This window comes from Bipolaris sorokiniana, assembly GCF_000338995.1.
Source record: "Bipolaris sorokiniana ND90Pr unplaced genomic scaffold COCSAscaffold_4, whole genome shotgun sequence".
NCBI classification, from domain to species: Eukaryota; Fungi; Ascomycota; class Dothideomycetes; order Pleosporales; family Pleosporaceae; genus Bipolaris; species Bipolaris sorokiniana.
The window spans coordinates 633,771-658,584 of record NW_006911898.1 but is presented as its reverse complement, the minus strand read 5'-3'; the positions used below and the strand labels follow the sequence as shown (position 1 = coordinate 658,584).

The window sequence follows — 24,814 nt, the reverse complement described above, 5'->3', positions numbered from 1 at the left end:
GTTATGAGTATAACTCGGCATCATCCGGTCTTCTCATTCCATGCGTCTCACCGTGCTCGGGGAATTGTGGTCTTTTCAAGGCTGTGCCTTCCTTCAAGTAGAGGATTAATCTAAATGCTGCGTTGCCATTCAGATAGTACCTGTGTAGCCGTTTGCTTCTTATAAAGCCTAGTCTTTCATACAACTTCAGACTTGCGGTGTTTGACACCTCTGTCTCCAAGACTATCTCATCGGCGTCGCGTGCAGTCATGGCATCGACGGCCAACCGGACAAGCTTGGTAGCTATACCGCGGCCTCGGTATTCCTCCTTCGTTGCGAGCATTGCGATATAACCCCGGTAGGTCCCTGAGCGGTGCGGTTCGAGCTTGCATGTGATTACGCCAATTAGGGTGTTGGTGGGGGAGAGTGCCTATCAAGGAAGTTGTTAGCCAAAGTTATGAAAGCAACAAACCAAAAGGTTTAAATTTAGAAGAGTGCGCATACCATGTAGCAAAGATCACCCCATTGGTACAGAAAGTAGCGGTATACATAGATACTGTACGGCTCAGAAAGGTCCTTTGAGATTAGTTGGCGGATGGCGGGGAGATATTGCTCTTCCTTGGAAGGCTCGTATTGTATATACTGGAGACCCGAATCGTTTAGGTCCTTTGGGTCGCCAGTCTTTGGCGCATCAGCCGCAGACAGGCTGTCGTCATTTTCGGCCATTTCGCGCGTCGAAGTCAATGTTGAAGCCGGCGGCAAGTGGAGGTAGTTGGACAAGGTTGCGGAGAGACCCCCGGCTTGGCAAAACGGGCGCAACGTGCTTTTCGAAGACCCTTGTGTCGATCGTTCCGTCACATGCCGGAGTTTTCGGACATTTGCGAACGGAGCAAAATAGACCCTCGTGCAGGGAGAAACTCTGCTGGTTTCTTCTCACCACCCTTTCACCTTGGATACTCCTTTACTGGTATCTGCAGATGTCTTTTCTGAGACGTCGCTTTGGCGGCGGCGGTGGCAACGGCGGCGAAGGAGAGGACTCGACGCCTGAGTTCTCTCGCGAACCCTCACTAGGAACGGATGGTAAACGGCCAGCGAATCTGCGGGTGATCACCGCGGAGCAACTGGCGACGTTGAAACAGAAGGGAAAACACAAAAAGAGGAATAACCTCTGGGTTTTTGTTCTTGGTGGCCTATTCGGACTGCTGGCCGCGGGGTTTTTTGCGAGCAATAATGACATGATTGATCTGACCAGTCTGGGGGAAGTGAACCTGGAGAGCATCCTAGAGGCACTACCAGAGAACTTTGTGAAGAGTGCGCAACAGTTTCAGGTATGCGCACTCTTTCTGTACATACAGGAGATCTCGAGGATAGTAAAGAGGGATGGAGACTGACTTTCACCCCTCCACTAGAAAACCGAACGAGACGCCGTAAACTACGATTCCTTTGCCGTCGGGCTACACGCGAAGAGGCAGGGCATAAAGGCTAAGCACCCGGTTATCATGATTCCCGGCGTCATCTCCACAGGGCTGGAATCCTGGGGGACAGAGGAAAGCTCAAGACAGTACTTTCGCAAGAGACTGTGGGGTTCGTGGACAATGATGCGCGCATTGGTTATGGACAAGGCTCAATGGAAGCGCCATATCATGCTTGATAAAGAGACTGGGCTCGATCCACCAGGTGTTAAACTACGAGCGGCACAAGGATTCGACGCAGCAGACTTCTTCATAACGGGATACTGGATATGGAACAAGATTCTCGAGAACCTCGCTACGGTCGGATACGATCCTGGAAACGCCTTTACAGCAGCCTACGACTGGCGCATGTCATACATGAACTACGAAATCCGCGACCAATACTTTACCCGTCTCAAGTCGCATATCGAAGTCGGCGTCCGCGTCTCGAACCAAAAAGTCGTTCTCCTCTCGCACTCCATGGGCTCACAGGTTCTCTACTACTTCCTCCACTGGGTCGAAGCAGAAGGCTACGGCAATGGCGGCCCAGACTGGGTAGAAAAGCACATCGACTCATGGATCAACATCTCAGGTTGCATGCTCGGCGCCGTCAAAGACGTCCCCGCCGTGCTCTCAGGCGAGATGAAAGACACAGCCCAACTCAACGCCTTCGCCGTCTACGGCCTCGACCGCTTCCTCTCGCGCTACGAGCGCGCCGAGCTCTTCCGCGCCATGCCCGGCCTCTCCGCCATGCTGCCCCTTGGCGGCAACGCCGTCTGGGGCGACGAGACCGGCGCGCCCGACGACTTACCCGGCCAAGACGAAACCCACGGCCGCTTCCTGCGCTTCCGCAACTCGAATTCCACGCTCACAAAGAAAAATATCACTGTGGATGAAACACTGCCATTCCTCTTCCGCAACACAGAACCCTGGTTCAAGAAAATGATCCTATCCTCGTACTCCCACGGCGTAGCTCACACGACCAAGCAAGTAGAAGATAACCAGCTCCTCCCCGCAAAATGGATCAATCCCCTTGAAACTCGGCTCCCGCTCGCCCCGAACCTCAAGATCTACTGCTTCTACGGTGTAGGCAAGGAGACGGAGCGTGCGTATTACTACCGCAGCGATGATGATCCTGTGAGCGAGTTGAACGTTACCCTGGATACCATGTATACCCAAGGCAATGTGGATCACGGGGTCGTCATGGGCGAAGGGGATGGCACGGTGAATCTACTCAGTAGCGGGTATATGTGCACTAAGGGGTGGAAGATCAAGAGGTATAACCCCGCCGGGGTCAAGGTTACGACGTTTGAGATGAAGCATGAGCCTGATCGGTTTAGTCCGAGGGGTGGACCGAATACTGGTATGTTTCTTTCTCTCTTTTTTTGTTCTTTTGATTGATGTTTTTTTTTGCTGACGAGAGGTAACTAGCGGATCATGTGGATATCCTGGGTCGTATGTCGTTGAACGATCTGATTCTGCAGGTTGCGGGTGGACGCGGTGAGTTGATTGAGGAGACGATTCATTCTAATATCCGCGAGTATGCGGAAAAAGTCAAGATATACGAGGAGGAAGAGTGAGCGTTCGTTTTCGGTGCGTGAAGCTGGGTTTTTGCGTAGCAGTGGAAAGGATGGAAGCGTCTGTACGTTTGTGGCGTATCTGGAAATAGGGGATAGAGCTGGATGGCTGGCTGAGTTAAGTGAATTGAGAGCATGATACCATAGACCAATAAAGTGCGTTTTTTTCCTTTGCATTATTATGCTTTATATATGTCTCCACATCATTATGGGTCTATCGTCTTACTTCTTCTCCTCTAGACTCAGACCCTCGATGGCCTTCTCACCACCCTCGGTTCCCACATCTACAGTCGCCTTGTCTTCACCCTCAACATGGCCGTCTGGCTTGGCCTCGACATTTCTCTTTGGGTGGAAGGTACCCTTGTTCTTGACCTTCTTCTCCTTCTTGACCACGGGTGGTGGGGGGTAAGCCTTTTGCTCAATCTCCTTCCACTCAGGGTTGGCCTGGAATTCCTTTTGTACAGGCTCAAGCAGGGTGATGAGAGCTTCTGTGACGGCAGGCTTGAGGTCCTGGGGAGTAAGGATGTCGTTTCGGTAGTCCTCCTGCATCTTCGTAATGTCAGTGTAGACGAGGGGCTCGCCCTCGCGACGCTTGACGACAAACTTGGGTTCACCGTGGATGAGATGGCCGGCGGGGAGGAGGACGTATTCGACGAAGCTGAGGACACCGTTTTCTTCGACCACCTTTGGCGCCGCATGCGCTTTCTTGAGCTTGCGCTTGACTACATCCGCATCGTCGAGAACATCAATCTTAGAATCTGGGTCGGAGGCGCTCATCTTTCCACCTTGCAGACCGGGAACCATGGGGTTCATCAAGTGCGCGCGCTCCTTGTAGCCAATCTTGGGCAGCACGTCCTTTGCGAGTGCAAAGATCTTACGCTGGTCTACACCGCCAAACTGAACGTCTACATCGAGGTACTCCTCGTCGAGGGCTTGCATGAGAGGGTAGAGAAGTCCACTGAGTGGCGCGTTCTCTGTCTGTTTGACGACCTCGGCACCAGCCTTTTTTGCAGTGGCTTCGCTCGTTATACTCGCCAGTCTTAGAAGGTCCATTGTGTAGTCCGCATTCAATTCGTAGCTTGAACCCAGCACAAACTCTAGTTTCTCGATTGGTACTTTGACCGCCTTCAGAAGCGCGGTAATGGTGAAGCGGTAGTATTGGGCGCGGAACTTGACGAGCTCAATAGGTGCTTTCAGGTTGTCGAGGAAACCGTGGATATCGGCAAGGAGAATCTTAACATGGCAACCTGCCGCGAGGAATTGGGCAAGCTTGAGGATAGGCACGAACTACATGGAGCTTATCAGTATCGCGCGGGACTCAATTTAAATCACACAAGACACACGTATCCGCAATGAGGTCGTCCTGTTGTCGCAGTACCCCAGTAGACCTTCAGATGGCCCTGCTTCTTCAACGCCTCATCCATAATCTCCGGGTTCAGCACTTCAGCCAAGTTGACCTTGATGAGCGACATCTTTTCTTCAGCCGACAAGTTTGCGCCGGGGCCATCGTACGCGGCATCTTTGGCCTTTCGTAACCTTTCCTTTGCATCTTTGAGTTGTGATTGCGCCTCTTCAATTCGCTTTTCGATTGCGGTAATCTCGTCTTGGATGGCGGCGGGGTCGGCCATTGTGTCGGCTATGGCGGGGTATAAAGAAGGGCTATTGGTGTGTTTTATGAAATTGAATGAAAGGAAAATATGAAAGAATTCAGATACAAGAAATTCAAGATAGCCAGAACACCAATTTATGGTCGTTCGAGCTCAGCTGGGGCGGATGTGGTGACTGCAAGCTTGAAGCGCGAGCTGAATGAGTCGTGGTGGGGCTGAAGGCCAGTCACCAAAATAACATTTACAGGGTCCAGTGCTGGCTGTGCCACACTCAATGTGGCTGGCTATGTCCACGATTCGGTAAGGCTAGCTTCTCTGCCGCGATCTTAGGCGTACCATAAACCCATACACAAGAATATGAAAAAAAAAGTTATCCAGAGAGACGGCTAAGAACGTAGGCCTTAGGCTTGGCTCTTCCGACATCACTACTACTGCACTCGTGGTGCCGCAGGGATGTCAAAATAATTTAGTCAATGAGTCATCTTCCACCAAAAGTTCGCAGATAAATGTGCTTTTCATCGATAAACAATGGAATATTTAGATGTATCCAGCGAGAAGTATGTCTCTTGAAAGAGTTGGTTCACAAGTCCATCAAGTACTGTTCAAACGGGCAAGGATCGAGATAGCAAGGTAACAAGCCTGCTAAACAAGTGTTTCCTGATAGATATCTAAGGAGTGTATAAACAAGAAGTCAAACAGTCTAACGCAAAAGCTCAAATAAAAAAGAATCAGTAACCAAAAAGCCCAAAATCGCCCATCATTATCGTAAAAACGCCATCGCTATGAATACTCAAATCGTGAATGCCATGTCCTCATACTGCCAAACCATCTCCACCCCACTTGCTTGTCTGGGTGCGCTAGATTTACTGACGCTTGCACTTGGCAAGGCAGGTATCCATATCCTGAGCTAGGTTAGGAGGAATCTGCTTGCGGAACTCCTCAATGTTGGACGCATCAATGGAGCTGGGGAATCCCAGTGTAGCCTTGAGCACACCCGAGTTGAGAGCAAAGAAGTTCTGCGCAACCTGGCTGGTACCAGGGTCTTCGGAGTTGAGGGTAGCGACGAAAGTGGCATTTTCGCAGTTGTTGTTGAACTGGAAGTGGATGGAGCCTTGGGGGAAAACGGTGCCTTCGAACTTGTTGAGGTAGCTGGCGACTTCGGGGTTCTCGCCGGCCTTGACGAGGCCGTTTTCGAGGACGTAGCCGAACTCAAGGTTTTTGCCTTCAACGAGGGTGAGGAATTCGGTGGCGCGGGGGTGAACGTGAGGAGTGTTGATTCCACAGGGGGCGAGGAAGCCGACAGTGGTGCTGATGCCGAGGCCGGTGAGGATGGGAAAGCTCTCGATGTTCTAGTTGGGGTGTTAGTACGAAGCTCTTACTGCTAACATGTCACTGGACTTACTGCTGCAACAGCGACACCACCGTTGGCGCCTGCTGGAGGAGGCGTGTTCCTGTCGAAGGTAAAGACGACCAACTTCCTCAACGCATCTCCAGTGAAGAGAGTTTGCCCTTGAGTGAGGAGCCTCTGGAAACGCTTGATAGCCGTGGGGGCAGTGAAGAGGTCATCAAAAAGAGCGTCCTGGTTGGCAGTAGGAGCCGGAGGTGCGACCGTAGTAGTAGTAGCGGTAGCGTTGACGGTAGGGAAGCCCTGAGCTTGAGGAAGGGCTTGGACAGCTCCAAGAGTGAGCGCAGCGACGATGACTTTTGTGAAGGTAGACATGATTACTGATTAAGAAGCGAAGGCTTGGACAGTAAAGGAAGATGAGATGAGGAAAATAGGAAAGAAAAGGAGATTGTAGTATGAGTTATTGATTGTGAGTAAGGAGATGATTCTCCAAACTGCGTTCTATGGCAATATACTTATACCTGGATGCTCAAGTTCATCTCTCCAGCTTGATGGCCATGTCTCAGACGGCAACTGGTGATTCCGACGATAGCGTGATGGCTGTACAGTGCTTGTAGACCGCCAACTCACGGTGTGGTTTATTCGGGAACACATGTGTTCTGCTTATAGATTTTACAAACCAGAAATATCTATTGGCCAGAATTGCAGGAAACATCAGCCTTTGCTCTAGGTCGTCAGCCTCGCAGCGGGGGCGCTTGGCGAAGTACGCCTTGTTCGGGCGGTGCCACTTGTACGCAAACGGAACAAAAGATCATGAGAAACAACAATTATTACGCCATGCCTGTGTATATAGATGACGCTGAAACAACTAAAAGATGACGTGGGAATAGTGCGTCCAGGGTGTTCGGATGATGCCTGCTCTACCGACTAGATGGAGATGTTGTTCTATTCAGAAAGAATGGGGCTCAAAGGCGATGGAGGCTCCTGATGTGGCGCAGAGAAACGGAACTTTGACGAGCCGTACTATTTGAGATGCCTTGTCGGTGGAGGATCATGTTGGTTTGTTTTGTGGGGTTGGAGTGAGTGGTGGTAAGCCTCTCCAGCTGGGCGTTGTTGCTGTCTAGCCCGCCCGCTTAGCGACGTGAGTTCCAAAAATAGCTCTAGAGATAGCAGGCGCCAGCAAATCTTACAAATATACAACGGTGATGATTGCCGCGCAAGACGACAGCCATGCTAGTCACAAGAAGTAACACAACGCATCTTGCATGGTAGCCAACGCTGAGCAATGCAAAGGCAAAAACAGATTCATTTGGAGACCCGGTAGTAACGCTACACAAAAGACAACGCCGCACAAACTCCTCGCTGATGAACGCCATGGCTGGAGAGCAAAGACAGACTAATGTGACAAGACCCCGGCCTGATTTCATTTCGCGTAAGTGAACCCATGGTTCTTTTACTCAAAGATACTATACTCGATATCGATGTTGTCGTGAGCTGTCCAGAAGGGAAGCTCGTCCAGGGTGAAGCCATCGTCGCTAGGGATGGACGGCGGGCCTTTTGAGTGCAGCACTATTCCTTCTTCGGGTTCCTCGACTTCGAGAATGTTGTTGGTGTTTGAGACACCCCGATCTACAAAGATCAGCGACTCTCTTCTTGGCCCGCGTACACGTCGACGAAGCCGGCGTGCGCTTGGGTCCATGTCGTCCAGAGGGTCGTTGTCGGAGTAGTCGCTATCGCCTTCAACGCTCTGGCTGTAGCTGCGTTTTTTGAAGATGCCGGCGCTCCACCGCTTTTTCTTCTGTCGGTATTTGAGCACCCGCTTCTCGTCGTCTGACGAGTCTTCCTCGAGCTGCAATTCGTTCATTCTAGCGAAGATCTCGGCTTTCACTCCGTTCCTTTCGCTCTTTGCGTCTTCGCAATGGTCCGGTTGGAGTACCTCTACATCACAGTCGTAGCCAGGGTCGTCATCCAGCTCTTCGAGGATGAATTGGGCCTTTTCCACGCGGCGCAGGGGTGGCTGCTCTTCCGGTTCGCTTTCCTGATCAGAATCATTCTCATCGTCGGAGTCACACTCAAATTCGGAATCTTCGCAGGTGGTGGCAGCGAAGGCTTGGTCAGAGTCTGAGGAGGGGCGTGAGCATGGCTCGCATGGCTGGGGGCGGGTGAAGCTGAATTGGTGGTTGAAGCCGGTGGGCTCGATGTACTCGAGCGGCGGTGTCTGGACGCAGCTGGCCATGCGCTTGTACTGTGGAGAGGACTGGCGTGGTGGGGGTGGGAAGCGACTGTGGGCTTCGGGGCTGGGCGTCATGGGCGGCGACTGGAGGTGCCCGTTGAGAGTGGTGACTGGCGGCTGGTGGTGTTGGGCCATGGTGTGGAGAGATATGGGGGAGGGTGTGGATGGGAAAGATTGCGTCAGGCTGCTTGCAGCCAATTGCGAGGGCGTACGTATCAGTGGCACTGTAGACGAATTGATGCGAATTGCTCAGGGGATCAGAGTCCGACGGGCGTGTCTAATCTTTGAAATACGGAAAAGAAGTTGCGCCGACTGTAGCATTCTGGAGGTGGCCCGAGAGTGTTTTACTGGGATATCTGAGCGGCGAGCTCGAGCGCAGAGGTGGAGAGGTTTTGGCAAGTCGAACCCTGCAACGCCTTGGCTTATCGTGCAGGAAGTCGAATGGGAGGTGCTACTAGAGGCAGCAATGCAGCAGACGTCGCTCGCAGAGAACCGGTCGGTTGTGGCGCGCAATGCGGACAGTGTGATGGACGGGACGGTGGATGTGCACGACGAAGAAGAAGGAGGAGAGGAAGAGGACGAAGACAGGGCAAAGTCGTGGAGGTTGGAATTCCCAGCAGCGCTTGAGTGAAAGTGCGTGGTCGGGTCGCCAATTATCAGCAGCGTTTCAGCAGTGAGCTGGCCGGCCACGGAGCGGGTCTGCATTGCTGCCCTTCCCATGTGCAGCGTCGCCTTGGTTGGATGACTCGGGCGCTGGCACGCAATGTGGTCGCGAACGATTAGTCGCAGCAGCAACTCGGGCACTCTACCTTGCGTCAGGCAGGATGGATGCCCAATGAGGTCAGCGAGCAAGATTATTCTGCACTGGGCGGCTAGGTGCTGGCACTGGCTGGCATTGGCACTACCACTACCACTCCACTACCACGGCCAGCTGGCACAATCGTCGCATTGCTGACTTTGGCGGGGCCTCGCTGCGCTACTCCAACCGCCCGCCCGGCCCAGGGCTGCCGGCGAAGGGAGATTTGCAACGACGCGGCCCGTCAAAGTGAGGCTCTGCTCACGGACGCTCATGTGCAACGTGTGCTGTACTGCGCTGTACATATGGGTAGGCATTGTATTGTCGTTGAGGTTCCAGAAATTGAAACACGCTTCTCGACCGGTGGCCGATGCACACAGCATACTAGTCGCACGTACTACCATAGCATACCGTGCCATGCCATACCGCGCCCAGGGGGAGACGTCTTGAGGCCGCTCACGTGACCTTTGGTGGGGAATGTACGCTAGTACCGCATCCGGCTAAGCGCACCTTTGAGGACAATCCGAATGTTGCGTGGCATATCGAACATTGGCCTGAGCAGCTCAGGCGGAGGCAGCCACAACCACTGATAATAGCAAACACCGTGTTTCTTTCTCTTGTCCATATACCCCGGCTCCCGTGCGCCCGCCCTCTCTTGCATTGACTCCTACGTGGCCCACAGTGAAGCGGCGGCTTCGTTCTCAATTCCGCCATGTCGTCGTCTCCTTCCATGTTGACCAAGGTAGACAGCTCTGCGCTTTTTATATGCCTACACGCCAGCTGACCCGCATCAGTTCGAGTCAAAGTCCTCGCGTGCAAAGGGCATCGCTTTCCACCCAAAAAGGTACCTGCGCCCGCGACTATCTGGGCCACTTGTTCTCTGCTGACCGCCCCAAAAGGCCATGGATCCTCGTATCACTGCACTCGTCGACTATCCAGCTATGGGACTACCGCATGGGAACACTCATTGACCGCTTCGAAGAACACGACGGGCCGGTCCGCGGCGTTGACTTCCACAAGACGCAGCCATTGTGAGCATTTTGCACCACCTGGCCATTTTCATAGCCACATACTGAGACGCGCAGGTTTGTCTCGGGCGGTGATGATTACAAGATCAAGGTCTGGTCATATCAGACGCGGCGTTGTCTCTTCACATTGAACGGCCACTTGGACTATGTCCGAACCGTCTTCTTCCACCACGAGCTGCCATGGATATTGAGTAGCTCCGACGACCGTAAGCGCATGTCACCAGCAGCCGACATGCTCGCTAACATATAGCAGAGACCATCCGTATATGGAATTGGCAAAATCGTAAGTATCTCTAGTCTTTTCTACAATGCATTGCTAACATACCCAGGTTCACTGAGTAAGTTCATCATCTCGAGTCCTCACAACCGTCCAATCTAACCCTGCCCAAGTCTGCACCATGACCGGCCACAACCACTACACCATGTGTGCGCAGTTCCATCCCAAGGAAGATTTGATTGTTTCCGCCTCGCTCGATCAGTCCGTTCGTGTCTGGGACATCTCAGGGTTGAGAAAGAAGCATTCGGCACCACAGGCCATGTCCTTTGAGGACCAGATGGCACGCACCAACCAGAACCAAGCAGACATGTTCGGAAACACAGATGCCGTTGTCAAATTCGTCCTTGAAGGCCACGACCGAGGTGTGAACTGGGTCGCATTCCACCCCACATTGCCATTGATTGTTTCCGCGGGTGACGATCGTCTAGTCAAGTTGTGGAGGATGTCAGAAACAAAGGCGTGGGAGGTGGACACTTGTCGGGGACATTTCCAGAACGCATCTGCGTGTTTGTTCCACCCCCACCAGGACTTGATACTCTCGGTTGGCGAGGACAAGACGATCCGTGTATGGGATCTCAACAGGCGAACATCGGTCCAGTCTTTCAAGAGGGAGAATGACCGCTTCTGGGTCATCGCAGCACATCCTGAGATCAACCTGTTCGCCGCTGGTCACGATAATGGAGTAATGGTATTCAAGCTGGAGCGCGAGCGACCCGCATCCGCTGTGCACCAGAACAACCTCTTCTACATTACCAAGGAGAAGCATGTGCGCTCGTATGATTTCCAAAAGAACCTCGAATCACCGTCAATGCTGTCTCTCAAGAAGCTGGGAAGCGCCTGGGTACCTCCACGGACACTCTCCTACAACCCTGCTGAACGTTCAATCCTGGTCACATCTCCAGCGGATAGTGGAACATACGAGCTCATCAGCCTTCCACGCGACGCTTCAGGGGCAGTAGAACCTACGGACACCAAGCGCGGCTCTGGAAACTCTGCTGTATTTGTGGCTAGGAACCGATTTGCAGTCTTCAACCAGTCCAACCAGCAGATTGACATCAAGGACCTCAACAACAACTCCACCAAGACCATCAAGCCTCCTAATGGAACAACCGACATCTACTTTGGTGGAACCGGCAACCTGCTCTTGATTACACCTACCTCTGTTGTTCTTTATGACATCCAGGCCAAGAAGAACCTTGCTGAGCTGTCTGTGAATGGCGTAAAGTATGTTGTCTTGTCATCGGATGGACTGCATGTGGCTCTCTTGAGTAAGCACAATGTCACAATTGCGACAAAGAACTTGGAGCAGGTTAGCACTCTGCATGAGACGATTCGTATCAAGAGTGCAGTCTTTGACGATACTGGAGTCTTGCTTTACTCTACCCTGAACCACATCAAGTACAGTTTGATGAATGGCGACAACGGAATTGTCCGCACTCTCGAACAAACCGTATATCTCGTCAGGGTTAAGGGCCGCAACATATACTGCCTGGACCGAGCCGCGAAACCCAAGATCCTCCAGATTGACCCTACCGAGTATCGATTCAAGCTTGCCCTTGTAAAGCGAAACTACGACGAGATGCTCAACATTATCAAGACTTCAAGCTTGGTTGGACAGAGTATCATCTCCTACCTCCAAAAGAAGGGATATCCTGAGATTGCTCTTCAGTTCGTTCAGGATCCCCAGACACGATTCGAGCTTGCCATTGAATGCGGCAACCTTGAGGTTGCGGTAGAAATGGCAAAGCAACTTGATCGCCCCAAGCTCTGGCAGCGATTGAGCAACGAAGCATTGGCACACGGCAACCATCAAACCGTAGAAATGACATATCAGAGTAAGTACTTCGAGCATTTGATACGAACCTCGCTAAACAGTGGACAACAGAGCTACGGAACTTTGATAAGCTGTCATTCCTCTACCTTACAACAGGTGATCAGGACAAGCTGAAGCGCATGGCCAAGATTGCAGAGCATCGCGGGGACATGACCGCCCGATTCCAGAACGCACTCTACTTGGGTGACGTGCAGAATCGGATAGAAATGTTCCAGGAGCTTGACCTGTACCCACTCGCATATGCTACCGCCAAAGCCCAAGGCCTCGAGGAACAAGCACAGTCAATCTTGGAAGCTGCAGGTGTCTCGGAAGACCAGATCAAGCTGCCTTCGATAGGCAGCCCTCTCGCACCTGTAAAGCCCATCGTCCCGACTTACCAGGCAAACTGGCCGACGCGCGCGGCTTCTTCAACTGTCTTCGAGAAGGCTCTTCAAGGCGAGGTTGAAGGCATTGGATCCGAGGAGCCTGCAGCCAACGGCTATGGTGATGAGGATCTGCTCGGCGAAACAGAACCCACCGGTGCTGCAGCCGACCTTGGAGGTGACGAAGAAGATGACATCGGCGGATGGGACATGGGCGATGATGCCGAGGTTGAAGCAGAGGACGATTTCGTCGAGGTTGAGGGTGCTGAAGTTGGTGCTGGAAGCAGCGAAGCCGACCTCTGGGCACGGAACTCACCTTTGGCAGCGGACCACGTCGCGGCAGGCTCCTTTGACACCGCCATGCAGCTACTCAACCGCCAAGTCGGTGCAGTCAACTTTGCCCCTCTCGAGGAGCGCTTCCAAGAGATCTACCAAGCGACACGGACATTTTTGCCCGCTACGCCCAACATGCCATCATTGGTCAACTATGTGCGAAGGACAGTGGACGAGACCGACTCGCGGAAAATCTTGCCGATTATTCCACGGGATTTGGAATCTATACTATCTAATGACTTGACTGCCGGCAAGCAAGCTCTGGTCAAGAACAAGCTGGAAGATGGTATTGCGACATTCAGGAAGCTACTGCAGCTCATCATGGTCAACGTTGTCTCGTCTCAAGCCGAGCTCTCTGACGTAAGTCTCTTCAAGTATCCTACACTAAACCTGCAACTAACAGACTACTCTAGGCAAGGAAGGCGATCAACACTGCTACCCAATACATTCTCGCTATGACCATTGAGCTGGAGCGCCGCAAACTGCTCAATGGCGCTACGGACATTTCCGCTCTCTCCGACGCGGACAAGAAGCGTGTCCTAGAGCTATCAGCCTACTTTACCATCCCCGAGGTCGAAGGCCCACACAAGTCGATCCCGCTTTCCGCGGCCATGAACTTTGCACACAAAAACAAGCAGCTGAACACTGCGCTCAACTTTGCGAATGCCCTGCTTGACCGCACCGGCAACGCCAAGATGAAGGAGTCAGCCAAGCGGGTCAAGACGATTTCCGAGAGGAATCCCAGCGACGCGATTGAGATTGACTTTGACCAGTTTGCCGACTTTGACATTTGCGCTGCTAGTCTGACGCCCATCTACGCTGGACAGCCATCGGTCACGAGTCCATACAGCGGAGCCAAGTACCACGCTAAGTACAAGGGTACCGTGTGCAAGATTGATGGCATCAGCCAGATTGGAGCACCGGCCAGTGGACTACGACTTGTTGGATGAATGGGAATGGTTGGGGTTTTGTAGTAGTGCTTGATGGGTTGACAGACTTGTATGCTTAGCGTTCTTCCGTGACACTTTGTCGGCAAAGGGGGATAAAATGGGAAGGGAAAAAAGGTCATGTAGGCTGGCGAAGATTGGAGGGAAGAAAGCAACAAAGTTTCAATAACTTTTTGGTCTTTGTCCTTTTGTCTTTTGCTGAGCTTTTGTACTAGAGGGTATTCCCAAACATGGGGGAAGGGGGCTACGCAGGTGATGGAATTGGGGACTGAGAAAATGCGATATGAAGTATAATGTTGAATTGATTTTGATGATTCATCATGGTTTGACTGGTTTGGTCTTGTTGATGCTGTTGAGAAGGCGCTTGGTTTTTGTTGGTATGAACTGACGTACATGTACATGTCGCATGTTGTACGAGGAAGCAGGTTTCTCTGCTGGGAGCATGTGAAGGTTCAAAGTTAATGTGACACGACAAAATGTTTCTGATAATGTATCAATATCTCTTTTTGGGTTGGGGGGTAATAGATCAATAAGTCACTTCGTAGTGATTGAAAGTAAAAGAGATAATCACATATGATTGCCTAAGGGTAAAAATGTAGAGTTGATTACGACATGCATACTTGTATTACTTTCTTAAAGGGCGTGAGAAGGAAAAGAAAAAGAAACGTTGACATTTAAGCACAAATAAGGAAAAGAGGTATCAAGCGTGATTACACAAAAAGAAAGTTAGAGAAGCTCCTATACTCCACCCTTTTACCCAACCAAATTTGCCACATTTTCGTCGTTGTTCACATCATCCAAGTCTTCAATAGCATCCTAACAAAGATTCTTTTTCCTTGTTGTGAAAGCTTCGTTTGTGTCGACGTGGTTTTGATTGTAGGGTGCTTAGGCCTTGGCTGGTGGAGGGCCTGGTGGTGGTGCATAGCCGCCTCCGCCGTAGCTAGGCTGGGGCTGTTGAAGCTCGACACCATTCTGCTGACCGTAGTAATTTTGGTTTGCACCGCCGCTGTAGTAACCGTTGTTGTTGTTTGTGGCGGCGTCATAGGGCGGGGCCGGTTGGTTTGCGTAGTATGGCTGGGCGTTATACTGGTTGTTGTTCTGGCCAGGACGAGCGGCCCAGCCTGTTCCGTAGAAAGGCTTACGGCCGGCCTTGCGGCGACGACGCGCTGTTAAGCAGCTGTGAGTGCACGTTAGTTTCTGCTTTCTGAGAATGTATGTGATGATAGACAATGGACTTACGAGCAGAATACAAAGAGTAGGAGGAAGCCGACAACGACAACGACGAGGACTACCCATCGGACCCAATTGTTCCAGGCTGAGCTTCTGCAGCGCCTGTAGCCATATCTGTCGATATAACACCTAGCCATGGTGTGTTAGAGTGATGTTTGTCGGTGTAGAAGTTGTCGCAATGCAAAAGAGTAGTAGTAGTAGTGGAAGATGCGTAGAACTGGGGCTGAAAGCTTGGAGGAAACCAGGGTACAAAAACAAAAAAGCTGGCTTGATATTGGCAGACGTAGAGTATGAGAAGATGCCGATGGAAGCGGATTCAGATGACGTTGTGACGTCGTATGTTGCAAACGACCCAAGGCGAGTTCTCATACCCTAGCCACTAATGCCGATAGCCGGGCAAGCTCGCGCAGTAGCAAAGCACCGCCACGCTTGGAAACATGAAAATCAGTGGCGCACAAACTTACCTGTCATCATCCCAGTAGATCTGTCTAGCCTGCAGATGCATCGTTGTAATAGGGCAAATTATCGATCTGGAGGTACTATGGAGTAGGTGAGGGAAGAGAGAGGCACAAAGTAGAAGGGTGAGTGAGAGGACAGAGCAGATGAATGACGAAGTGCATGACCATATAAGCGGGAGCAGGCAAGGATCCGGGGGGCGCTCAGCCACACACCAAGAGAGCAACCCCACTTGGCACGACGTGGAAAGAGTTTGGCCGCGCAGACGATTAACGGCGCCTGCACCAGCATGGGTGACGACCACGACCACGACTACGAGCGCATTCGTGCCCGGACGGTGCTAGCGCCAACGAGAACCCTCTATATGGGCGTTGAGGGGAGATGTTGGTGGAAACGTCGCTGCGGCCTTTTCGTGTGGTACGTACTCAGCCCTGCAGGAAATGGTCCAGGCCGTCCGTTTCTACTACAGTACATACGTCATCTGACCAAACACACCACCGCCCGGTCCGGCGCCGTATGTACGGCGGTGGCTATTGCCGTATTGCAGCTTACGAAGCAGCATGAATCAACGAAACACATACGTGGACAACAGAGTAAGAGAGCTCGTTTGGTCATGTTTCCTCCATTGCATGCACTTGTTTGAGGTTGAGATGTATGTACGTTGTAGAGTAGTCGCATGGATCCTGCTGTCTGTTCCGCTCGGGACGTATGCCGGGTCTAGTCCGAAAACGAGCATTAGGCGTTGGAACTGGAGCTGGACGCTGGTGGTGTGAGACAGTGGTGCGCCACTGCTGACTTGTCCGTGGATTGGATTCAACATGGACTTTGTACGAGATGGCGTTGGCGTTGTGGTTGACTTGTGATGTTGTAAGCATTGATGGATGAGGGGCCATGGTACAATGGTACGTACACGTACTAATAGAAGTAAGCTGATCCATGCTGTTAACTACCACCAGTTGAGGCTTACATACGTATACTAACTAACTAGATTTACTATATCACTATCATACCTAGTATGTGCATAGTATATACGTAGCTTCTACGTTTACATGTGCGTATCTGGACACTATAGTAGTGTACCGTTCCAACCCCACAATCCTTCACCCATGCCACCAGCATGCCCCAAAGCCGTTCACGCCAGACGTCCCTCGCCCCGCCAGCTCATCGGTTCCGTGGGCTACGACCCTTGGGCAGGCCGGGGGGTTGCAGCGCTCGCGACGTGTCGGTCCAATGAGGGCCTTGGAGCGCAGCGTTGGCCGCCAGACGCTAATGCAGGATGAGTTGTTCAACTGGTGCTGGCATGGATTTGCCTGGGGCCCGCCAATCTGCCAGCCTGCATTGTGCGAAATAATAGTTGTTTGTCCCTCACCGTCGCTTCTCGTCGCTTTGTGCATTGATCCTCTTCTCTCCTTGGGGCCCTTGCTGTCATCTCTGTCCGTCAAGTCGTCGGCCCAAGCCTGTCTCTGCGCCTCCCCGTGCCACCCAAGCCGTTCCCCCGTCAAACTGGCCCGTTTCAAACAACCACAACTCGCCGGACCGCCCGCTCTGCAAGAAAAATAAAGAAACCGCACGAACAGCTGCAATGCCGGCGCTCGCAATTGCTTTCCACCCTTCATCCCCCGCCCTATTCCCACACGCTGTCAGAACAAAACCCCGGCGTTCACGCGCCCCGGCGCACGAGGCTTTCGAGTCACGAGCAAACTCAACACATGGACTAGTCACCAGAGACTACAAGATTCCATTCTACCGCTGCCACTCTCAGGTCACTCCCCATGGAGCCGCACAAGGGATCAAGCACGCGCAACAAACCCATGTTCAAACCCGCTCTCCGAACCCCCCTCCTACATCTTGTCCTCACTTCTTAACACCCACAACATGGTCGCTCCAATATAAAACAATCAAAATCATACAGGACGAAACATGGCCTGCCGCCATAATACTAGTAATATAAAAAAAGCCGTAAACGAGTCGAGAGCTAGGGGAACTGGATTGGCCATCGCTAGCCTGCAGAGCGATCTGCCCGTCTTTTCTTCCATCAAGTCGTAAGAATCATTAAAGATATCGTAGAAAGCTGACGACCGTAACTCGTAAGAATCAAACCATGTCGGCGGCCGTAAAAAGTTGCCATCAAAAAAACACAACCCCGAACCGAATGCATTGCGAGCGTCGTGTGGCCCATAAGACCCCGTCGGTCACGTTACCGCCCGATTGAATACAAACAACACAAACTACCTCATTTGCTGGCCCGAGCGATCAGCCACTGCAGCACAGCGTCCAGATTCGTCTCTTCCTTTGCACTGATGCCGTAGCAGCTCACTTCGCGGTGCGACACTGACTTGAGGTCCAACGCCTCGATCAGCTCATCCACCGAAAGCTTGTTAGGCAAGTCCGACTTGTTGCCCAAGACAAGGAGCGGGATTCCCTCCAGAGCCGGCTTTTCCAGCAGCAGCTTGAGCTCCTCGCCAGCAACTGGCAAGGCCTCTTTGTCAGCCGAGTCAACGATGAACCTGTCTCGATAAGCACAAGTCGACCATCACATGCGAACCACACATACACAATGGCATTTACCCCGCGGCAATACCGCTCCCACATGGAACGAAACCTAGGCTGGCCTCCCAGGTCCCAACTGTTGCCCATGGTCAGCAGATGCGCCTTGGTCTAGCTCTCGTTCCCCCACCCCGCAAGCCTCGCTCAAACGGGAATGGCGCTGCAAGAACCGAACGTGCGTGACCCAGGACTGAGATGAAGAATACTTACCACTTCAAGGTGACATGGCCTTTCTGCACACGCTTCATGTTGAAGCCAACGGTGGGGATGGAGCTAGGGCCATTGTCAGCGCATGGACCCCACTACCATGACGCTCATGGTTGCGCGAAGCAGTAGCATTGGCATCGTCGTGGAACATTGTCGCCATATGCTTGCGCACCTCGGGACAAATTCTAACTTACTCAACAGTGAACTCTCCGCCCTAGACAACAATCAGTCAGCTCACCATCCACCAGAATGAAGCACGGCAGAATGTCATCGTCATTCTCCGCATCAGGAAGCGACTCACCGCCAGAACCCTCAACAACGACGTCTTGCCAGCGTTTTGCAATCCTATCATGGTGATGTCCATCTCAGTCGCCCTAGGTGATGTGAGCAGTCAGCGTCTTCCATCTCATGCCATCGCCGCCCGTGACTTTGCGTTTCTTTTGGGGGTTTGCTAGCCGGCCAGATGAGAGGCATCAAATAGCGCACGAGACATGCCAGACGTGGGCTGTTGATGAACAGAAAGCAGACAGGTAGGCATACCAGAATAGGCGGAGCAGCCAGTCGTAGATGCGACGGAAGAGGTTCGCCATGGTCGTTGTCGCGATGGGATACTGACTCGATGGTGTTGCAGTCTGGTTGGGAGGATTGGTGATGTACGAGCGATGGAGGAAGCCTGGGAACCTTGATCCTTGCTGCGGGGCATGTAGTAGGCGTGATCACCGGGTAGTTAGCAGTAGCAACCGCAGAATGACGACGGGTCAACCGCGACTGGAGATGCAGAGAGGTGCCAGGCAATGCTGTGAGGAAGTAGAGAAGCAGAGCTGTGCCGCCCTAACGAAAGCCAGGAGTGGTTCACGCTGCAGCACAGTGATGGAGCCGCCGCGGCGTGTGACTTTGGGCCCATGGCGCTAGACAGGGGTCTGCCGATGTGGCCTACCGGACTAGTCTAGGAAAAAAGTTCGAGATTGGCATCGCAACTTCATGATCCATCGCCCTTGCAGCTCGCCGTACATACCCTCACAGCTCTGCCCGCTGCTGTCCCCCGAATTCGCTCGTCCATGATCGCGTGAGCTGCGCCATCTTTTCCTTCACTGTTTCCCAACTGCAGAGCACAGCCCATTCGCGGAAACCATGGCGCCTGCCGCAAGCGCAACGAGCAAGCCACAGCCGCAGTGGTCGACAAAAGTAGGTCTTTGCCTATACTCTTTGCCTACCAGCAACCTAACTGCCCCAGTTTGATACCCTCAGGCGACACGACCTGTTCCGCAACCCGCCCAAGGACAAGACAGCCTACCCGACCCTCGCAGCCGCCGTCGATCCCCACATCAATTCGTTCAACGCTATCTTTGCTCCAGGCGGACAGCTGGCCGAGGGCATACGAGACATTGGCACCAAGGTTTTCCTTGACGGCAGCCCATATGCCACCCCCGAAGAGACAGGTCCCCGCAACAGGCTACACCTGCGCATACAAGATGTCTTCCTCGACAAGCCTGTCCTGCCGCCCACCAACAAGGTCGCCCTCAAGAACCGCAACATTCTTCCCGCAGAGACTCGCGAACGACACGCCACATACCGCGGCAAGATGCGCGCGCGATTAGAATGGAGGGTCAACAATGGCGATTGGCAGGAAGAGGTTGTTGATCTGGGCTCAATTCCCATTATGCTCAAGTCCAATCGCTGCCATCTCGAGGGTCTCCCACCAGCGGCTCTCGTCAAAGCCAAAGAGGAGAGCGACGAGCTTGGTGGCTACTTCATTATCAACGGTAATGAAAAAATCATCCGTATGCTCCAGGTCAACCACCGAAATTACCCCATGGCCATTAAGCGTGGCGCCTTCACCAATCGCGGTCCAGGGTACACCCAGTTTGGTATCCAACTCCGATCGATGCGACCCGATCAAACGTCACAAACAAACGCTCTACATTATCTCAGTGACGGCAACGTCAACTTCCGCTTCTCATGGCGCAAGGCTGTACGAACCATCATATCCCTTGTCATTCAGCTTTTGTGCTAATATTTTTTTCCAGGAATACCTCGTACCAATCTGCATGATCCTCAAAGCCTTGGTCGAGACGAACGATCGGGAAATATTCGAAGGCCTCGTAGGCGCAGCGGGATCTGAAGGTCTCGAACAGAAGCAGTTTGTAACGGACAGAGTAGAACTGCTGCTCCGGACATACAAGGTCTATGGCCTACACTCCAAGGCAAAGACTCGCGCATATCTGGGAGAAAAGTTCAAGGTCGTCATGCAACTACCAGCAGACGTCACGGACGAGGAAGCCGGTACTGAATTCCTCCGGAAAATCGTCCTTCCTCACCTGGGTTGTGTAAACGTCACTCCTGCTCAAGATGCAGACAAATTCCGTATGCTTCTCTTCATGACCAGAAAGCTCTATGCTCTTGTCGAGGGTGACTGCGCCGTTGACAACCCAGACGCTGTTCAGAATCAGGAAATCCTACTAGGTGGACAACTGTACGGCATGATCCTGAAGGAGAGGCTAGAAGAATGGCTCAACAGCTTCCAGATTGTTTTGAGAGAATGGGGCAGGAGAACAGAGTACCGGCCTTTTACATCACAAGAATTCCACAAGGATTGGTCTTCTAAAATATTGCGACGGACACAACTGGCTATCGGACAAGCTATGGAATACTTTCTCAGTACCGGTAACCTCGTTTCGCCGGTAAGCATTTTCTTAAAGCAAACTTTACACAAGGCATACGCTGACCAGTGAAATAGACTGGACTCGATTTACAACAGACCTCCGGATTCGTGGTCGTAGCTGAAAAGCTCAACTTTCCAAGGCAAGTTGCACACTCCTTTCTTCCAATAGCGCACCACTAACTTGTACATAGATTTATCTCGCATTTCAGGATGGTGCACAGAGGTGCCTTTTTCGCGACACTCAAGACGACAACGGTCCGGAAACTCCTTCCTGAATCTTGGGGCTTCATGTGCCCCGTCCATACCCCTGATGGTTCTCCTTGTGGACTTCTCAACCACTTTTCTCACACGTGCAAGATTGCAACAACCAACCTCGACGTCTCGGCAGTCCCCAAACTTGTTGCGGAGCTAGGCGTATCGAGTAAATCATCCGCTTCGCTTGATGCAAGTGTGGTGGTGCAGCTGGACGGTCGGGTGCTGGGCTTCTGTTCGCCGAAGCAAGCCAAAATTATCAGCGATACACTGCGATACTGGAAGGTTGAAGGTTCGCACGGTGTGCCGGTCGAAATGGAGATTGGATACATTCCAAATTCAAACAACGGCCAATATCCGGGAGTCTACATGTTTTCACAGTGCTCGAGAATGTACCGACCTGTCAAGTACCTGCCTCTCAGCAAACTGGATTATGTTGGTCCGTTTGAGCAGCCCTACATGTCCATCTCCGTTACGGACGCCGAGATTGTATCGGGAGACTCAACCCACGTTGAATTTGAGCCGACCAACATCTTCTCCATCATCGCCAACCAAACTCCATTCTCCGATTTCAATCAATCACCAAGAAACATGTACCAATGTCAGATGGGAAAGCAATCGATGGGTACACCGGGAACTGCCATGAGATACCGAACAGACAACAAGACCTACCGCTTACAGACAGGCCAGACTCCCATTGCCAGACCTCCATTGTATAACGAGTATGGAATGGACAACTTCCCCAACGGAATGAACGCCGTTGTGGCCGTTATTTCCTATACTGGTTATGATATGGACGATGCTATGATTCTGAACAAGTCATCACACGAGCGCGGGTTTGGGCACGGTACGGTCTACAAGACCAAGATTCTAAATCTCGAGGAAGGAAACCGCAAGAGTCGATCAAATAAGTCGATAGCCAAGCTTTTCGGCTTTGCGCCTGAGGGTCTCGTCAAAGCAGAATCTAAGGAGACTCTTGACATTGACGGCTTACCTCGTATCGGGACCATGTTGCGATCTGGCGATCCCATCGCAGCATTCCACACTGTCTCGTATGATGCAGCTACCGGCGACTACGTGAACCGGGATGGACAGACTCAGTTCCTCAAGTACAAGGAGGACGAAATCGCTTTTGTCGAGGAAGTCCGCGTCATTGGCTCAGAAGACGGCACCCAGCCTTGCCAAAAGGTCTCAGTCAAGTTGCGAACACCACGTTCTCCCGTTGTCGGAGACAAGTTCTCTTCTCGTCACGGTCAGAAGGGTGTGGTTTCTCAGAAGTTCCCAACCACGGACATGCCGTTTTCCGAATCCGGCATACAACCAGATGTTATCATCAACCCCCACGCTTTCCCGTCCCGTATGACAATCGGCATGTTTGTCGAGTCATTGGCTGGAAAATCTGGAGCGCTCCACGGCATGGCACAAGATTCAACGCCGTTCAAATTCGATGAACAGAACACGGCCGTCGATTACTTTGGCGCTCAGTTGAAAGCCGCAGGCTATAACTACTATGGAAACGAACCAATGTACTCTGGAATCACCGGCGAGGAACTCTACGCTGATATCTATATTGGAGTAGTATTCTACCAACGTCTTCGTCACATGGTCAATGATAAATTCCAAGTCCGAAGCAACGGCCCGTCAAACGCGCTAACGGGCCAGCCCATCAAAGGTAGGAAGAAGGGCGGTGGTATCCGTGTTGGAGAAATGGAACGCGATGCTCTCTTAGCCCACGGCACTGCCTTCCTCCTCCAAGATCGACTAATGAACTGCTCCGATTACACCAAAGCCGCTGTTTGCAGAACCTGTGGCTCCTTCCTCAGTACTACACCCACTGTCAGCGAATATGGCCGCAAAAAGGACAGAAACGGCAAGGACGTTACTATTCGATGCAGACGTTGCGCCAAGCTTGCTGGTAGCAACGATAACGACGTTTGGATGGACGCTCAGGGCTTGCGCTACTCCGGTGGCGAAGATGTCGCGATTGTGGCTGTGCCTGGTGTCCTCAAGTATCTTGACGTCGAACTGTCCAGTATGGGCATCAGGCTCAAGTACAACGTGGATCCTTAGCCGACTCATATTGAAAACTGCCGGACTGATGTCGCAGCTGGTTTTAAGATGACCCCAACGACTTTTGGGTGTAAAAAAGGAATTCAATACCGGGATTTCTGGTCAGAGTCTGTCGTTGGTGTTGATACCGAAGGTTGGGTATGGTTTGATTTGGAGTTGGGCTTATCATGCTGCATTTCTTTTTGTGTCCGCCATCTTGGCGTTGAGAAAGAATGAGGTCATGCCGGATTACCTGGGGAGAGGGGAAAAAGTTTAATGACTTTGACTTTTTTTAGCATTGCATCTGCCTGGCGTAAATGGTGCCAGATTCGATAATTTCAATAGGTCCTTACGTTTTTATATTCCTCAGTTGTCCCATTTTCGCTATGTGATCTGTCTTGACCAGCGACTAGCAAACAGTCATGGCAAAGGAGAAAATTTCTTAATACTTCTATGCCTATACTTTCTCCCTCTCCAAAACTAAAAGTAACTACTAAATTTGAAGACCATTTCAGTATCTACATTAAATTTCTTTCGATATTCCGCTTCGTGGGAAGGAGTTTTTAAGTTTTAGCGCTGAAGAAGCTTTCTGAATTTCTCCTTAATTGACTACTCCACTAATTCTGAGCTGATATATTGTATCTAGCTACTTTAGAGAACCATTGTATAGGTAATACATTTGATTATCATGTCTACACTTATACAAAAAAACTCGGACATTAAATACTAAGCCAAAGGTTAAGAGCCTCCTTGTACTTTAATACCCCAAGACCAGTAACAGCATCCCATCCAACAGCGGGCGGATAGCCGGTATCGTTACAACCTCTGTTGCTCTCCCCTTGGGTAATGTCTCGAATGATACGATCTGCGTATTTATATAGAACAGGATTGATAAACCCAACCACAGGTTTGCCCACGGCCAAACGCTCCAAATTGATGCGCGTAATAAGAGCGCCAACATATTGTACCGACACAGAGGTCCCGCCTGCTTGGTAGACGACTCCTTCGTCGATCATGAAGTTGGATGCAAGAGTACCAATGGCGGAAAGGTCAGGAACCCCGCGCCCAGAGAGACTGCGGACACCATTTGTGCCGAAATCCGAGATGATATCTGGTAGTAAAGTATTGTTCGCGACCAGAGGAGCCAAGCCTGTGAATCCGGGCTTATCGACTAATAGAGGTGCCGGACGGGCCAACGCCGCGGACGGGCCAACGCCGGATTTTTCCCCAACAGTACTATCACAAACTTGAAGCTGTAGAGCTCTACATAAAAGCTATTATCGCGAGAAATTTTAATGTAGTAACCTAGTAGTATCATTTATCTAATCTATCTACTGATATTTGATTGGCAGCTTGATGGGGCGGCCTGAACGCGAGCGTGGTAACGGTGGTGCAGCTGATCGATCGGCTGGCTGCGCACCACCACTACTACTACCAATGATAATATTTTTTGATACTAGCTTGGCACGGCGCTTAGAGCTAGGCTTCTTGCCTATTCGAGAGATTTTGATAGCTTTTTGAAGTCGTTTGTGGGCGGCTTGGCGGGCTATCTGGTGGGCAGCTGCTTTAGCTTTCTGCCTCTCACGATCTAGTTTTGCCTATGCCCGCGCCCGCCGCCGTGCATCTAGTTCTTGAGTCTTTG

The 24,814-nt window shown here is 51.8% G+C and overlaps 11 protein-coding genes across 11 annotated transcripts in view; 4 read left to right on the top strand and 7 right to left on the bottom strand.

The window, feature by feature from the left end:
- Nucleotide 1: 1 nt before the first annotated feature.
- On the bottom strand, nucleotides 2-705 carry COCSADRAFT_158419 (uncharacterized protein; the record flags this gene model as incomplete). Its single annotated transcript, XM_007699633.1, has 2 exons — nucleotides 2-409; nucleotides 484-705. The coding sequence occupies 2 exons, from the start codon at nucleotides 703-705 to the stop codon at nucleotides 2-4; spliced, it is 630 nt and encodes a 209-aa protein (XP_007697823.1).
- Nucleotides 706-956: 251 nt separating this feature from the next.
- Nucleotides 957-3,010, top strand: COCSADRAFT_158418 (uncharacterized protein; the record flags this gene model as incomplete). Its single annotated transcript, XM_007699632.1, has 3 exons — nucleotides 957-1,307; nucleotides 1,389-2,793; nucleotides 2,862-3,010. The coding sequence occupies 3 exons, from the start codon at nucleotides 957-959 to the stop codon at nucleotides 3,008-3,010; spliced, it is 1,905 nt and encodes a 634-aa protein (XP_007697822.1).
- A 219-nt stretch (nucleotides 3,011-3,229) lies between these two features.
- On the bottom strand, nucleotides 3,230-4,635 carry COCSADRAFT_169247 (uncharacterized protein; the record flags this gene model as incomplete). The annotated part of the gene is made up of 2 exons (XM_007699631.1): nucleotides 3,230-4,294; nucleotides 4,351-4,635. 2 exons carry the CDS (start codon nucleotides 4,633-4,635, stop codon nucleotides 3,230-3,232), a joined length of 1,350 nt encoding a protein of 449 aa, XP_007697821.1.
- A 596-nt stretch (nucleotides 4,636-5,231) lies between these two features.
- COCSADRAFT_34851 (uncharacterized protein) lies at nucleotides 5,232-6,496 on the bottom strand. Its single transcript, XM_007699323.1, has 2 exons — nucleotides 6,017-6,496; nucleotides 5,232-5,963 (listed from the first exon to the last, which is right to left on the bottom strand). The coding sequence occupies exons 1-2, from the start codon at nucleotides 6,332-6,334 to the stop codon at nucleotides 5,478-5,480; spliced, it is 804 nt and encodes a 267-aa protein (XP_007697513.1). The 5' UTR covers nucleotides 6,335-6,496; the 3' UTR covers nucleotides 5,232-5,477.
- Nucleotides 6,497-7,412: 916 nt separating this feature from the next.
- On the bottom strand, nucleotides 7,413-8,327 carry COCSADRAFT_158415 (uncharacterized protein; the record flags this gene model as incomplete). Its single annotated transcript, XM_007699630.1, has 1 exon — nucleotides 7,413-8,327. The coding sequence occupies one exon, from the start codon at nucleotides 8,325-8,327 to the stop codon at nucleotides 7,413-7,415; it is 915 nt and encodes a 304-aa protein (XP_007697820.1).
- A 1,391-nt stretch (nucleotides 8,328-9,718) lies between these two features.
- Nucleotides 9,719-13,772, top strand: COCSADRAFT_158414 (uncharacterized protein; the record flags this gene model as incomplete). Its single annotated transcript, XM_007699629.1, has 9 exons — nucleotides 9,719-9,730; nucleotides 9,783-9,832; nucleotides 9,888-10,019; nucleotides 10,074-10,222; nucleotides 10,270-10,299; nucleotides 10,346-10,354; nucleotides 10,407-12,128; nucleotides 12,179-13,182; nucleotides 13,236-13,772. 9 exons carry the CDS (start codon nucleotides 9,719-9,721, stop codon nucleotides 13,770-13,772), a joined length of 3,645 nt encoding a protein of 1,214 aa, XP_007697819.1.
- A 572-nt stretch (nucleotides 13,773-14,344) lies between these two features.
- COCSADRAFT_179604 (uncharacterized protein) lies at nucleotides 14,345-15,591 on the bottom strand. The gene is made up of 3 exons (XM_007699628.1): nucleotides 15,464-15,591; nucleotides 15,009-15,128; nucleotides 14,345-14,946 (listed from the first exon to the last, which is right to left on the bottom strand). Exons 1-3 carry the CDS (start codon nucleotides 15,502-15,504, stop codon nucleotides 14,655-14,657), a joined length of 453 nt encoding a protein of 150 aa, XP_007697818.1. The 5' UTR covers nucleotides 15,505-15,591; the 3' UTR covers nucleotides 14,345-14,654.
- Nucleotides 15,592-15,744: 153 nt separating this feature from the next.
- COCSADRAFT_24406 (uncharacterized protein) lies at nucleotides 15,745-17,406 on the top strand (the record flags this gene model as incomplete). The annotated part of the gene is made up of 5 exons (XM_007699248.1): nucleotides 15,745-15,872; nucleotides 16,003-16,111; nucleotides 16,444-16,468; nucleotides 16,492-16,795; nucleotides 16,899-17,406. 5 exons carry the CDS (start codon nucleotides 15,745-15,747, stop codon nucleotides 17,404-17,406), a joined length of 1,074 nt encoding a protein of 357 aa, XP_007697438.1.
- Nucleotides 17,407-17,547: 141 nt separating this feature from the next.
- COCSADRAFT_296736 (uncharacterized protein) lies at nucleotides 17,548-19,012 on the bottom strand. The gene is made up of 6 exons (XM_007699627.1): nucleotides 18,750-19,012; nucleotides 18,511-18,583; nucleotides 18,404-18,423; nucleotides 18,213-18,275; nucleotides 18,010-18,081; nucleotides 17,548-17,962 (listed from the first exon to the last, which is right to left on the bottom strand). Exons 1-6 carry the CDS (start codon nucleotides 18,797-18,799, stop codon nucleotides 17,689-17,691), a joined length of 552 nt encoding a protein of 183 aa, XP_007697817.1. The 5' UTR covers nucleotides 18,800-19,012; the 3' UTR covers nucleotides 17,548-17,688.
- Nucleotides 19,013-19,178: 166 nt separating this feature from the next.
- On the top strand, nucleotides 19,179-23,193 carry COCSADRAFT_179601 (uncharacterized protein; the record flags this gene model as incomplete). The annotated part of the gene is made up of 5 exons (XM_007699626.1): nucleotides 19,179-19,394; nucleotides 19,444-20,181; nucleotides 20,237-20,890; nucleotides 20,947-21,011; nucleotides 21,063-23,193. Exons 1-5 carry the CDS (start codon nucleotides 19,341-19,343, stop codon nucleotides 23,191-23,193), a joined length of 3,642 nt encoding a protein of 1,213 aa, XP_007697816.1. The 5' UTR covers nucleotides 19,179-19,340.
- Nucleotides 23,194-23,891: 698 nt separating this feature from the next.
- COCSADRAFT_169238 (uncharacterized protein) overlaps nucleotides 23,892-24,814 on the bottom strand; it is a gene marked incomplete at both ends in the record, with an annotated part of 8,074 nt that continues 7,151 nt past the window's right edge. The window contains one exon of the mRNA XM_007699625.1: nucleotides 23,892-24,246. Coding sequence (XP_007697815.1) covers nucleotides 23,892-24,246 — 355 coding nt within the window. The remainder of the gene's footprint in view (nucleotides 24,247-24,814) is intronic.

What these genes read in the sequence shown, in the direction of transcription:
- COCSADRAFT_34851 (XM_007699323.1), bottom strand. Translation starts at nt 6,334, where the DNA reads ATGTCTACCTTCACAAAAGTCATCGTCGCTGCGCTCACTCTTGGAGCT. An exon ending in GTGGTGTCGCTGTTGCAGCA is followed by an intron (nt 5,964 to 6,016) that starts GTAAGTCCAGTG and finishes CACCCCAACTAG; the next exon opens with AACATCGAGAGCTTTCCCAT.
- COCSADRAFT_179604 (XM_007699628.1), bottom strand. Translation starts at nt 15,504, where the DNA reads ATGCATCTGCAGGCTAGACAGATCTACTGGGATGATGACAG. An exon ending in ATCTACTGGGATGATGACAG is followed by an intron (nt 15,129 to 15,463) that starts GTAAGTTTGTGC and finishes CACCATGGCTAG; the next exon opens with GTGTTATATCGACAGATATG. An exon ending in CTACTCTTTGTATTCTGCTC is followed by an intron (nt 14,947 to 15,008) that starts GTAAGTCCATTG and finishes GTGCACTCACAG; the next exon opens with CTGCTTAACAGCGCGTCGTC.
- COCSADRAFT_296736 (XM_007699627.1), bottom strand. Translation starts at nt 18,799, where the DNA reads ATGGCGAACCTCTTCCGTCGCATCTACGACTGGCTGCTCCGCCTATTC. An exon ending in TGGCTGCTCCGCCTATTCTG is followed by an intron (nt 18,584 to 18,749) that starts GTATGCCTACCT and finishes CACATCACCTAG; the next exon opens with GGCGACTGAGATGGACATCA. An exon ending in CGCGGGGTAAATGCCATTGT is followed by an intron (nt 17,963 to 18,009) that starts GTATGTGTGGTT and finishes TTATCGAGACAG; the next exon opens with GTTCATCGTTGACTCGGCTG.